Raw genomic sequence first — 13,814 nt, forward strand, 5'->3', positions numbered from 1 at the left:
GGAGGGTTTGGAGAATACCAAAACATTGCCTGCACTTGGTCCAGTGTGCCAGCAGCAGGGGCTGAATCTTAGAGAAAAGTTCTGTTTGACAGCCATCCATCTCCAAACTGCACGGTGCCCAAGAAGTGCAAAACCAAAAGATGTAAATGCTTCAGACAGAAGCTGAAATATAACAGCTAATGGCACTTGTGCCACAGTTGCTCCAGTAACAGTGGGTTTACCTCATGGTGGAGATGTGGCAATACCTCATTTTCTCTCCTTGGCTAGGTAGTTGAACAATCTCACTGGAAGTTCAGCCCCTCCTGCCCACTTCCAGTGAAATGAAAGTGCAAAACAAAACCAAAAGGCCAAACCCTTCACTCAGTCTCTTCCCATGGTCACTGCTCTCCCTCAAGGATCTGTCAGTCTCTTCCCCTACTGGGGCATAACACTGTCTTTGGTGCCCTTTCAGAGGCATTGTGGGTCTCACATTCTCTTCCATGATCTACATCTGTGGAGCCCTAAATAACAGAACAACTGTCTGCTTCATCCAAAAACTAGTCCCACTTTATTACCCCACAGGGCTACGTCCTATGTTCTATTAGAGACCTTTAATTTCCCTCTTGGGACCCTGAATTTCTAGCCACACACCTTCCGTTCCTTGGGATACTTTACACAGCTCTATGGCTATACCTCTAGACCTCTTCCCAGGCTCTTCCAAAGTTCCTAATGGGCCCTTTGACTGGAGAAACCAAACCATCAGGGCCTATGCCCCTCAAGTCTCTCTTCACAATGCATAAAAGGTAGTTTTTACACACAGCTTCCCTTCCCAGCATTCCTTGCTGCAAAACCTACAGTTCCCATCAGAACCAGGAACTACTAGACGTAGAGTATCTTGTTTTGGGGGTGAACCACAAACAGGGCAGGGCTGGAATGGGAACCTCCCTTAAAGAGCCAGCATACCCTGTGAGTAGGCCCTCTATGTTCTTTATTTTATTTCTGATTTGGACCAATCTTCTGTTAGTTTAAGTCCTGCATGCTGAACACCCTGAAGATTTTAGAGCTTTCCTGGAAGCAACTGTGGCAGCTTGGAGCCTGGTTTGTGCCTTTAGTGATTTAATCGACCTGTTTAAAACCTAGTTCTCATTTTTAGTCATTTGGTCAAATACCTGAACGTTTCTGTCATTTGGTCAAATGACCAGGAGAAATTGCTTACAACCCAAATGGTTGAAACTTTCAGATATTTCAGCACATGATGGCTAGTTGGGCAGAATGAACAAAAATAATCTCTGATGTCATTTCAATAAAATTGAAGTCACTGGTGTTTCCACGTGGGATGAATCTGGCCGAATGGCCGAAACAAGGATCCTACTATTCACTCTGACTGTTCTCTCACCTGAAAGATAACTGGAAAGAATGATGCAATGCTTCCCTAAAGGCTGAATTTCTCTTGGGTTAAAATTATTTCCAACTGCCAACAGACCTGAAAATCAAAAGAGCGCCCAGACTTCTCCACCCCAGCAAACACTTTTCTGCTCAGTTTTCACGGACCTTATTTGTCACCCAGTGTGTTTTGTATATAGTTCCCAAAAGGTTACTTCAACTGGTTGCTCAGAAATGAGAAGAATTCTAAATAATGACTTTTCTCAAAGCCATGTTGTTTTAAGTTTCATTTAAGGAGAACCAGGACTCCTTATTTCATGCTAAGTAGTTGTTTGCACTTGGAAGAACCATTTAACTTCTGTGTATGTTTACCCATCTATGATGTAGGTTTTCGTACTATACAGGTTTGTGGAAGCTTCGTTAATGTTTGTAAAGCGCTTTATATCCTTGGATAAAAGTTGCAAATACTTGTTAATTATGAACAATATATCAAAATACCAAATAATTTTAAGCAACGTTCTTAGATTTTTTTTATTAAGTGCTTGGTTACATTTCTTGATAACATTACCCATTGACATGAACATGAGTAGCGCACAAAGGAATGAGGACAACATACCATAGAATTAAAGATATTGAGAATAAAAGAGGGCATACATTAGACCATCCCCAGCCAGTGCAGGATTGGTCCCTACTTTATGAGTTGGATTCGGAGGGGTATTGGTAACCTAATAAATTCCATTGACTTCAGCATCTATTGTATCAGAATCACTCCCTATATTTTCTCCCAGGCAACTTTTAAAATGCACTAGGATCCTATCACTCCACTCTGGAGACTATTCCACATGGTAGAAGTCTGAGCTGAACTCCTGAATAGAATCAATAACCCTAATTGCTTTCCCAAAGGCAGATATGATCTCCTCATGCAAGATATGGCAATGTCCTTACACTAAATGCAGATATTCACATAGTATTATTTATTTTTTGTATTACAGTGGTGATAGGGGGCCCAAACAGGGACCGTGGTCATATTGTGACAAGCACTATACACGTAATTTTTTTTTTTAAATAAGAGGGTGGCATTTCTTGCCCCTGATTCTGTGTGTGTGTTGGTTTCTTTTATTTCTGAGTGAACGAAGTTGTTTTGAAAGGGATCTCTCTGAAGACTGATGTCCTCTACTCATACAAAACCTGCATTGCAAGGAGAGGCAATTACAGATTCCCAACACTGACCCCTCCTTCCCTGAAAGGACCACTTCTATGGGTGAGTGTGTAGTACAGTTTCCTGGCAATTAATCTCTGAGTTTGGCACTTAAGATGTTAACAAGGGAGCCAGTTATAATGCTGGTCCATGCTGCTGAGAATCAGACACTAACCAATCATTTCATGTAGGACCTAAAACTGTCAATTGCCTAGTGATTAAGGAAAGTGTTTTGCTTATGAATTTGGCTAAATGTTTCTTTGTTGTACTGTATTCATTATTATGACTTGCACTGCGATAGCATTCAGGAGTCCCAGTCATGGTCCAGGATCCTGTTGTGCTGGGTATTGTACAAAGACAGTCCCTGCCCCAAGAGCTTATAGTCTAAGCCAGTGGTTGCCAAACTTGTTCTACCGCTTGTGCAGGGAAAGACCCTGGCGGGCCGGGACGGTTTGTTCACCTGCCGCGTCCGCAGGTTCGGACGATTGCGGCTCCAAGTGGCCGCGGTTCGCTGCTCCAGGCCAATGGGAGCTGCTGGAAGCGGCGGCCAGTACGACCCTCAGCCCACGCCACTTCCAGCAGCTCCCATTGGCTTGGAGCCACAATCGGCCGAACCTGCGGATGCGGCAGGTAAACAAACCAGCCTGGCCCGCCAGGGGCTTTCCCTGCACAAGCGACGGAACAAGTTTGGGAACCACTGGTCTAAGGATTAGCATGTGAGAAAGGGTTAGTAGGAACACCTGGTTTACCTTCTCTAGCCCATTCATTACCGTACACATATATATTATGTTCCCTATTACCTGTCACTTCTCTAAATTGAACAGTCCCAGTCTTCTCATTGACCTCTCATGCGGTATCTTCTCATGCCTCTAATAATTTTCAATACTCACATCTGGATGATTCTTGTGAGGATAAATGAGACAGAGATGTTTGCAACTGTAATGTAACCCATGAACACACCAGGCAACGCGTCAGAGAGATTTGGAATTCACAATATAGATTAGTGCTGACCCTGCTCTATAGCATGTGTTGTGCTGTCTCACAAGGTTGGCTTAGTGTCATCAATCAGAAGAGAAGGAGTAAGGGTTTCAGTGTAACAGATGGGATGACAGATGGGAAGTGAAAGCTTAATATGGAGCTGCCTGGATAAAATATATTAATCCACAAAATTCATATGTTCTTATGCTGGGAAACCTAACAAAACAATTTCAATATAACTAACCAGAGTAAGAAGTGTAAACTGCTCTTAGTTTACTAGCTGGCAAATCACAGTATGGCATCTGAAGGAAAGAAAAAAACCCCAAAAACAAATCCTTTCCTTGTTATTGCTTAGAATAATAAGCAGCTTCCTACATGGTACACAACCATGGAAGAAATGTCTTCCTAAAGATTGTGAAGAACACCAATTCATCTCCACTTTGAAAATGAATATTGCATATTCGTATATTTGCATACATTTTTGATGGGATAACATTTTACAGGGTTTAGAATGATAAAAGTATGTATCTGAATTTCTTTTAACTGCACCGATATCTCCGTTATTAAAGAAACAACATTTAAAAATAAAGTGTTCTTTGAAGTGCAGCTTCTAGATGATTGACATGTTTGCATAAGTTCTGAAATTAGAGTATTTTGACAGAAATGGGAAGTGTGCACTTCCGACCAATGACCTACAGTTGGGAACCCAGATGCGATTTCAAAACAACAGAGAAGTGGAACTTAAGGATCATTTCCATTGCTGGGAAGAAAAATGTGTTGTAATGTCTACGCTCTAACTGCACTTCTTTAGGGCTATTGAAAAAAAACAGGTTTCAGAGTAACAGCCGTGTTAGTCTGTATTCGCAAAAAGAAAAGGAGTACTTGTGGCACCTTAGAGACTAACCAATTTATTTGAGCATAAGCTTTCATGAAGTGAGCTGTAGCTCACAAATGCTTATGCTCAAATAAATTGGTTAGTCTCTAAGGTGCCACAAGTACTCCTTTTCTTTTTATTGAAAAAAAAACGTTAAACAACACTGTATTATAATTGTGACTCTATTAAGATAGGGCTGGCCAAAGTCTCAGCTATACATTATGGGACAATTTATGGCCATGTTTATAAATTACCAGCCAAGTTTGGCTCTCTATTTTAACTTACCCCAGAGGGCACTAATTATAGTACAGAACGTTACCGATCATGGCCCCAATCTCACAATAGATGCCCCAGTGCAGACTTTTGAGACATGATGTCACCGTAAAATTCCAGTCTAGTTCCTCTAACCGTTCCTTCATATATCATGCTTAGAGCTAACAAGATGCAGCTATTAGAATAACTCTGGACTAATTACACTGTACTTTCAGAGCTCTAGCACCTAATATCAGACCCATCCCTATCCTGGTGCCTAGAATCTGCCACCCTGTAAAGAGTGTCCTTGGACCATATTTCTCCTATCATCTCCCCTCACCATTGGTGTGTTGTGCATTCCATTACACTACTGCTTGGGATCAGTATAGCTCTCCTTGTCTTGAAAGTACTCTAGACGAAGAAACAATTTAGTCCTCCCAAACAACTAAGCAGGTAGGTGATCATTACTGTCTCCCCTTGACAGCTGGAATGATGAGTCATATTTCTTAAGAGACTTTCCCAAGGCTACAGAAAGGGTCTCAATCATCCAATATTAAAAATCTGGAGCTTCTATTTCAAATTCCTTCATTCAGACCACAGACACACACTCTAATGTTCTTACTCTTTCAAGTTATTTTCCTGGCTGCTGTACATGTCCACAGAGCTGGCTGCATTTCACTGGTAATGGATATGTATGGTACCCAAATCCTGAAGCCCTTATTCAGTTTTCATTATATCTTTACTTAGGCAAAAACTTCCACCAACTTCAAACATAATTTGAAGGAGAGTTTTTGAGTAAGGAATTCAGGGTTTGGCTCATAATTTGTGAGGTGCTGTGGAAGCTTTTGAGATGAAAGACTATGACAGAGCAAATGGAATATGAGATGCTAGTATTATCAGGAACACTTTACGGCATAATCACATGTTAGAAAAATGACCCAACAAAGCCATTTCCCCTTTCTTAATTCCTTTCGACATGGTAGGGAGTAAAAGTCAAAAGGAGAATTTTCTGTTCTTCATAATTTTTGCAGCCTAAAAATAACTGTTTAAGCACATTTAGATGATTTTTTTTTTAACTGAGAATGTACTTATGCACAGTTTAGCAAACCTTATTGAACGCAGCTTTGGGGCACGAGTTCCGTAACTCCAGAGAGACTATAGTTTCACTTAGAATAATCACAAGCCTGGTCATGTGGTTATCCATGAACTTCTGTGTACAGACAGCCCCCCAACCTGAAGCAAATACTCAACCAGCAACCACACACCACACAACAGAACCACTAACCCAGGAACCTATCCTTGCAACAAAGCCCGTTGCCAACTGTGTCCACATATCTATTCAGGGGACACCATCATAGGGCCTAATCACATCAGACACACTATCAGAGGCTCGTTCACCTGCACATCTACCAATGTGATATATGCCATCATGTGCCAGCAACGCCCCTCTGCCATGTACATTGGCCAAGCTGGAGAGTCTCTACGTAAAAGAATAAATGGACACAAATCAGACATCAAGAATTATAACATTCAAAAACCAGTCGGAGAACACCTCAATCTCTTTGGTCACTCGATTACAGACCTAAAAGTGGCAATTCTTCAACAAAAAAACTTCAAAAACAGACTCCAACGAGAGACAGCTGAATTGTAATTAATTTGCAAACTAGATACAATTAATTTAGACTTGAATAAAGACTGGGAGTGGATGGGTCATTACACAAAGTAAAACTATTTCCTCATGTTTATTCCCCCCCACCACCCTACTGTTCCTCACACGTTCTTGTCAACTGCTGGAAATGGCCCACTTTGATTATCACTACAAAAGATTTTTTTTCTCTCCTGCTGGTAATAGCTCACCTTAAGTGATCACTCTCATTACAGTGTGTATGGTAACACCCATTGTTTCATGTTCTCTGTGTATATAACTCTCCCCACTGTATTTTCCACTGAATGCATCCGATGAAGTGAGCTGTAGCTCACGAAAGCTTATGCTCAAATAAATTTGTTCGTCTCTAAGGTGCCACAAGTCCTCCTTTTCTTTTTGCGGATACAGACTAACACGGCTGCTATTCTGAAACCCATCTGAATGAAAGGTTTCAGAGTAACAGCCGTGTTAGTCTGTATTCGCAAAAAGAAAAGGAGTACTTGTGGCACCTTAGAGACTAACCAATTTATTTGAGCATGAGCTTTCATGAGCTACAGCTCACTTCATCGGATGCATACTGTGGAAACTGCAGAAGACATTATATACACAGAGACCACGAAACAATACCTCCTCCCACCCCACTCTCCTGAGTGGTCACTTTGGATAAGCTATTACCAGCAGGAGAGTGAGTTTGTGTGTGTGGTTTTTGGAGGGGGGTGGGGGGGGTGAGAAAACCTGGATTTGTGCTGGAAATGGCCCACCTTGATTATCATACACATTTTAAAGAGAGTGGTCACTTTGGATGGGCTATTACCAGCAGGAGAGTGAGTTTGTGGGGGGGGGCGGAGGGTGAGAAAACCTGGATTTGTGCTGGAAATGGCCCAACTTGATGATCACTTTAGATAAGCTATTACCAGCAGGAGAGTGGGGTGGGAGGAGGTACTGTTTCATGGTCTCTCTGTATATAATGTCTTCTGCAGTTTCCACAGTATGCATCCGATGAAGTGAGCTGTAGCTCACGAAAGCTCATGCTCAAATAAATTGGTTAGTCTCTAAGGTGCCACAAGTACTCCTTTTCTTTTTGCCATCTGAATGAAGTTATTCAAGCAACAGTTAGTGCTGAAGATATATATGAGATCCAGCAACTTATTTGTCACTTCTACTATCATTATCCTGCACAGTAAAAGCACCAAAAAAGAAATACCACAACATTTCTCTGATGGAATCTATCTATATGCATATCTTCCAAATTTCTTGAAACACAAAGTCCAGCTGTAGCAAACTGCTTACCACAGCTCTGGGTGGGATAATTCTCTTCAAGTTTGAGGTTCACAAACTGAAGAATCAACACTCTTGAGCGACCTAGCCACAGGCAGTCCCAAGCATGAAACCAATGTGCGCACACAGTGTTTTTGTGCTTGTGATACTATTGCCTCGGTAGCAAAAGTGCTGATGCTGGACCCAGTGACAATGAAGTATGTTTTTCTTTTTGAGATAGGGAGAAGCTACAGCACTGAGCTTACTGCTAGGGACTGATGAAACTGCCCGATTGAATGTTCCTCTGCTTCTTGCATCAGAGTACAGAAATTTTAGCCTATGTCTCATTAAAAGTCCATTGTTCATTTATGAGGGAAAAATACACATTTTAAAAAGGGGTCACCATACCTGATAGGATAGTCGGCGGCACTAAGATTAATGAAGAAATCCCAGGGCCAGTCATTCATCTCAATTAAATCCCTCATACTCTGTAGATAGGTGGACAGAAGACTCGCTCCTCCCCAGATAGTTGCCATTCGCCAAGGGGTGACTCTCACATTCGGATACTGGCTAGCAAACTGGAGCACTTTCCGGTGTAGATAATTGGATCGCTTTATAGGGAAAGAAAGTAAAATTTCAGCAGACTAGGAAAAAAAAATACAATGAAAGGCTCCTCCCCGCTCGTCTTCTTTAACCAACTGAACGGCTTAAAACCCAAACTTTTTCAGATCAGTTGATTTTGGCCTGCAGTCATTTTAATGGTAAGTAAAACTGATTAAAATACATTAAGAACTGTGAATGGTATCTGGGATTTGGTAATTTATCTAGCAAATATACTCCCAACAAAACTCAACAATTGCTAGCCATTTCCCCACTAAGAAGTACTAAAGAACACATCCCTACCTTCAGTGCAAGCTAATTTCAAAGTGTCAAGAGCCCCCTTTGTTTTATTCTCTTTGATCTCCCCCAGGCAGCACTGATTCCACTTTAAATGTGCATCAGAGCCTACAGTGATTTATCAGTTATCGCTACAAAACTTAGGACAGTCAGACATGAACAGATACCGTAGACACAAGGAGAAATGAAGGCAGTCACAAATGGAAAGATTTAAAAACAAAAAATATAGTTGGGCATAAAACAGATGGAAAAACAAAAAGTGATACCATACCGTATGCAGCAGAGATAAAAGGAATGTTGGAGAAGGTGACAAAGACGGACAGATTGACAAATGGTGAGACAGGCAATTTATAACCAGTGATATATTACCTTGTCAACATGAATGTAATAGAAATGGTCTTTATGGTAAATAGCCTTAAACATGCGTTGGAGCTGCCGAGAAGCTCTGCCATGAACAACCAAGACAAATGCGATCCTGACTGGGTTGGCAGGCATGTATTCTACGGAGTCCTCATCCCATTGTACATTGTTGTTGGCTTTTCCTGTTTGAAAACAAAACATAGTAAGGACATCTCTTAGTGCATCTGCAGAGTGGGGACACAGAGAGCAACTTGTATTAAATTTTGGCTCTTTTCTTCTTTTAAACAATTTTTAATGGGAACTGAGAACTCGTAAGAGGTGCCAGGTTGACTGCCCTAGGGATCAAACTCCTCTCTTCAGTCACAGAACAGGTTTCAGAAAGCATGAGCAGCAGCAATGCAAGCTTTCCTCATGCTGCCCTGCTTATGTGCCTCAGCCAGGGCCAGGAGGAAATATTCAAATGTTTTCGACCCTTAACTGGGTCGAAATCTAACTGAATCTAACTGAATCAAACCAAGCTCCATAGACTTCAGGGAAGCTATGCAGATTTGCATCAGCTGAGGATCTGTTGCAAAATCTTTTAAAGTTTGCTAATCTGTATCCAGGGCAACACAACAGTGACAAAGACAGAAAAGTACTAGGGAATTGATTATATTTGGAATATTATTTAGCCTTTGTTGCTAGAAATCAATGTTAAAGCACAGCTACTACTTATGTGGCATAAGCTCCTCAACTAATGAGCCATGCCCATGCTTGGAGTAAATCAGCGCAGTTCCGTTGAAGTTGGAGGAACCGTGCCAGTTTGCACAAGCAATGGCCTAATTATGTTCTTGTATTCCACTGGTATGACCAAAATATCAAACAACTATAGCATGTGCACTGCTGTAATGCCATCTATAATAGCAGGCATAAATCAAAATGTTTAAAGGGTGACCTGCAAAATATGAGAAAATAAAATTGGGGTTTGAATTGCTCTTTGCTTCTTTCTGATGTAGAAGTGGGCCTGACAACACTTTTTTTTTTTTTAAATAAATTTTTTTTTCCTGCTTGTTTTTATATGAGAATTTCTGGTTTTGCCTTGCCTGTTTTTTCCCCCAAGAATACTCTATGAAGAGCTGGAAAACTAGTAAGATTATGACAAGAAGTACTGAGTAATTGAAGAGCCAAAGGTAATTGCTTGTTCAGAACTTTTCAAATGCTTTGTTCTGTGTTTGGGGTTTTTTTTGTTAACCTCTATTCCACTCATATACAGTTTGGAAGAAAAATATCTTTGTTAAAGAGTCAACACACTTGCCTTCAATAAAATTCTCTCTCCATTTCCCTGCTCCCTTAGGGAAACCTCCAGCAAACAAGACAGGTAGAGCCTGATATTTCTAAGTTAAAAACAACAACAAAAAGCCCACACTACTTTTCAGACCTTCTTTATACACCTTAAATAAACTAAAAAAGGTACCACACCATTTTTTCCACTATCTATGTTGCCTTAATATCAAAGAGTACTACATGCAGTATCAGTATCTTAAAAGTGCCTCAGCCCCATAAAGAAAAACATCAGGGTTTTCCAGGTCTATGAAATCGTAGCTGCCATTTTGGATTGTGTCCTCTGAGAAGCGAATCCATTTAGCTGTCTTTAAAGGTCTAAAAGTTTTGATTTTGATTGAAAATGCACATTTAATTATGGGCAATGCACTTCAACATGCACAAAGCTCAAATGCGTACTTCCCGTTAAAAGTAAAGCTTTTAAAACTTTGGAAGCAAAAAATTGTGGTGCAATCTAGTGTGATAATACTTCTATCGTTACATTACATTTATACATAACCTTTCAGCCAAATAATTTAAAGTGCTTTATGCTCAGAGCACGTGTATAAGGTCAATAAAAATTCAGACAGAAGTAGTTGGAGCATGATAAAAACTACATCAACATGCTACTACTTTACAAAGATTAGTTAACTAAGCCTACCGCCTCCACCTTTAGAGACAGGTAATTGTTATACCCATTTTACAGATTTACAGTATAGAGTCTTGCAAACACTGTAGTGTCCATTTCATTTTTACAATATCTGTCAAAGTAATTATTAAAATAAAGTCCAGTCATGTTGATTTAAGCTTGATTCAATGCAAGAGGCAGGGGAATTGATGACTGTCAAATCAAAAAAGAGAAAACTGACAGGAAAAGACACTTTATATTTAAGTTTTAAGATATACAATAGAGTTAACAATAAAGTAAACAATGGTCAATATGAGCCATCTGACTTGTAATGATTTTTAAAAGCTTGTTAATTTGTTAAAGAAATCTGCAGACAAATTGCATTTCTTTGCTTGATATTTATTTTTAATTTTCCCCCCTTAAAATGACAAACTGACTGCATGCGCGGACATATGGTGTTATTGCGGGTTCTCTAAACAATTTGGTACCCTCGGCTGTGCTGAAATGTTAATTTTGTAATATCTTGTTGCAGCAATTCTTAGCTAATGAATGCCAATAACTATCCCAAATAGTAGCACAGTAGCACACCTGAGGGAAGTGCCTATACACACAACTCCCAGAGGGAATATTTTTCCCCTCTCAGTACCAGGAGCAGACCAGTATCACCAAAGGATTTGCTCTCACTATCCTGATGGGATCATGGAAGTCATACGTATTAGAATTAGTAATTCTCTGTAACTAGATTCCCAAAGACTTCAATTGGGGCTTTCAAACACAAATACTGTATACAGCACATATTAAATAGACATTATGCTGATTCCTGCATTTAAAGCACAGTCACAAAAGGCTTAATAGAATGGGAAAATGGACACATCCTCAATGTGGCTTCCTGAGAAGATGTCTAACTGGTTATATCAGTGCCTACAATTCACTGCTTTTGCAAAAATGTGGATCCAATTATATGCTGGCTTGAAAGTGCACCCCTTTAAAAAAAGCCAGCACTAAAATTCTGACCCCTTAATTTTAAAAGGGACGCTATCAACTTAAAATTGCACTTCCACCACTAATAGTAAGAAAGACTGAATAAAACAATAACTGCATGAGCAAAAACAGAAAAAAAAATTCTCTCTTTTCCAGTTGGTTTGTTTACCTTGGATATTTGTGCATAGTCAGTTTCACTGTTTCCCCCACATAGTTAATCAGTTCCCCCTCTTGTTTGTTTCTGTCTTTAGCAAAACAAGAGGGGAAAGAAAATGATTTTAAAAGAGGAAAATAGGAAAACGTGATTGTAAAACCAGAAAAACTGCCTGGGGAATCAGGGACAATTGCAATTGATAAAACAATTTGACTCGGTTTTCTTTTAAACGACTGAATTTCTAGTTGATAGTGTCCCTTTAAATGTTCCTGTGGTGGATTCAAATGTTTTGACAATATTTTCATTTCATTTTTGGAATCTATTTTTCTACATTAGTGGCTTCTAAGTAAAAGGAGAGGAAATTTTTTCAATGACCTGGGCTTTTTTTTTCAATGTGGGGCTTCTTCTTGACAATATTATTTTAATGGACTTTAGAGTTAGCCACATAATGGTGTTGTGTTTTTGTTGTTTTCTTCTTTAATAAATTTGCTTTCATAGAAAACACCATAGTGTTTTTGGCAGATACTGAACACAAATTCCTCCAGAATATTAATCTGAATTTAGCCCCCTTTTCATCAGGTTTCTCCTACTGAATTCCTTCAATGTCTTAGTTTCCTCTCCCGCAATTTTCCTATTTTATCTTTTTACATTTTGTTTTTTTTTTTATTTTGGTTCAGTTCTTTATAGTCTCATTTTCCACCTGCATACTATTATAGCTTCTTTAGTCTAATCTTTTTCTTGGCTGCCTAGAGTATCATAAAACTAAGTATGTTAAATTTTTCCATATGTCATAATACCAGCTACTTGTGGTGTAGCCTATCATATGCCTATTTTTAGTTTGTGGTTGATTAGCACCTTCTATTTAGCAGTCTGCCCACTGACACAGACCCAGTCTGGTTTTCAAATAAGATAAAATTGGGAAGACAGGTAAAACTGAATATTTTCTTCTGATTATAAGACTCTAAAGATGCAGTCGGACTTGAAAATCAAGTGTGAATAGGCAGTGTTCTGTAAAACATATCAATATTAGGATGGCCCCATTATCTCAAAAACTGTTGCATTTTTATAGAACCCTTCATCCAAATTTATTCCAAACTAATTTACACATTTTACTGTCTCTATATTAGTCATTTTGCCTATCACACAGAAGTGCGTCCCCTTCTGGGGTGTTAGGATGCCAACAACAATGCAAGAGAGACATCAGCTGCTTTTCAATTAACAACATGCCATATGGTGGCAATAAAAAAAATCTAAAAGGATTTTAAAGTGGCACTTGCATTTCATAGCTCCTTCAATACTATAATTATATTTCTGCATGCCCACATAGATTAGAGATCACAGAGTAAGCCAGTGCAACCGGCCTTTGTCACCTGGCCATCCTTGAGTCAAACTAACATGCAGCTGCCAAGATGAGTTTCCTCTCCAATGTCCAGACAAAGTCATCTCATTTTTTAAATCTCTACACTCACTTTCCCATTCTTGCCCATTCTGTTCAGTGGGCCTCCTTATGTGTGAAGCAATAACTCAACACTGTCTACATCACTTCCCTTATGTCTTCCTCTATCCTACCACCCCCCAGCACTTTTCACATCTCTGCTTCTTATCTTCCACCTACCTATACCTGGGGTGCAATGGGCCAAGCTGACACAGGTGATTTCCTACCTTATTTCGTGCCACCCCCTTGATGCTTATAGTAGCCTCCCAATTAATGGGTATCGAGCTCCAAACCCCTGTCCTACAAGAAACCTTTATGAAGCAGTTTGGTTTCAATGAGCATACCCAATTCTGAGTATTGCATTATCCTGGTTTAGTCTCGTCCCACCTGTAGACTTCATGCTCTCATGGATTTATAACCATTTCCTCTATGTGCCATGTATACCAACACTCTATAAACAGTAATAATAGACCCTACAATGTTAATGTTACCAG

The 13,814-nt window shown here is 39.8% G+C and overlaps 1 protein-coding gene across 2 annotated transcripts in view; it reads right to left on the bottom strand.

The window, feature by feature from the left end:
- The window catches only part of XYLT1 (xylosyltransferase 1), a 311,032-nt gene that overhangs the window by 89,925 nt on the left and 207,293 nt on the right, over nucleotides 1-13,814 (bottom strand). For both annotated transcript variants that reach the window (XM_077828347.1, XM_077828348.1), the window contains 2 exons: nucleotides 8,833-9,005; nucleotides 7,975-8,177 (listed from right to left, as the gene is read on the bottom strand). In XM_077828347.1, the coding sequence (XP_077684473.1) occupies nucleotides 7,975-8,177; nucleotides 8,833-9,005 (376 nt within the window). The remainder of the gene's footprint in view (nucleotides 1-7,974; nucleotides 8,178-8,832; nucleotides 9,006-13,814) is intronic.

This window comes from Eretmochelys imbricata, chromosome 10, assembly GCF_965152235.1.
Source record: "Eretmochelys imbricata isolate rEreImb1 chromosome 10, rEreImb1.hap1, whole genome shotgun sequence".
Lineage (NCBI taxonomy): Eukaryota > Metazoa > Chordata > Testudines > Cheloniidae > Eretmochelys > Eretmochelys imbricata.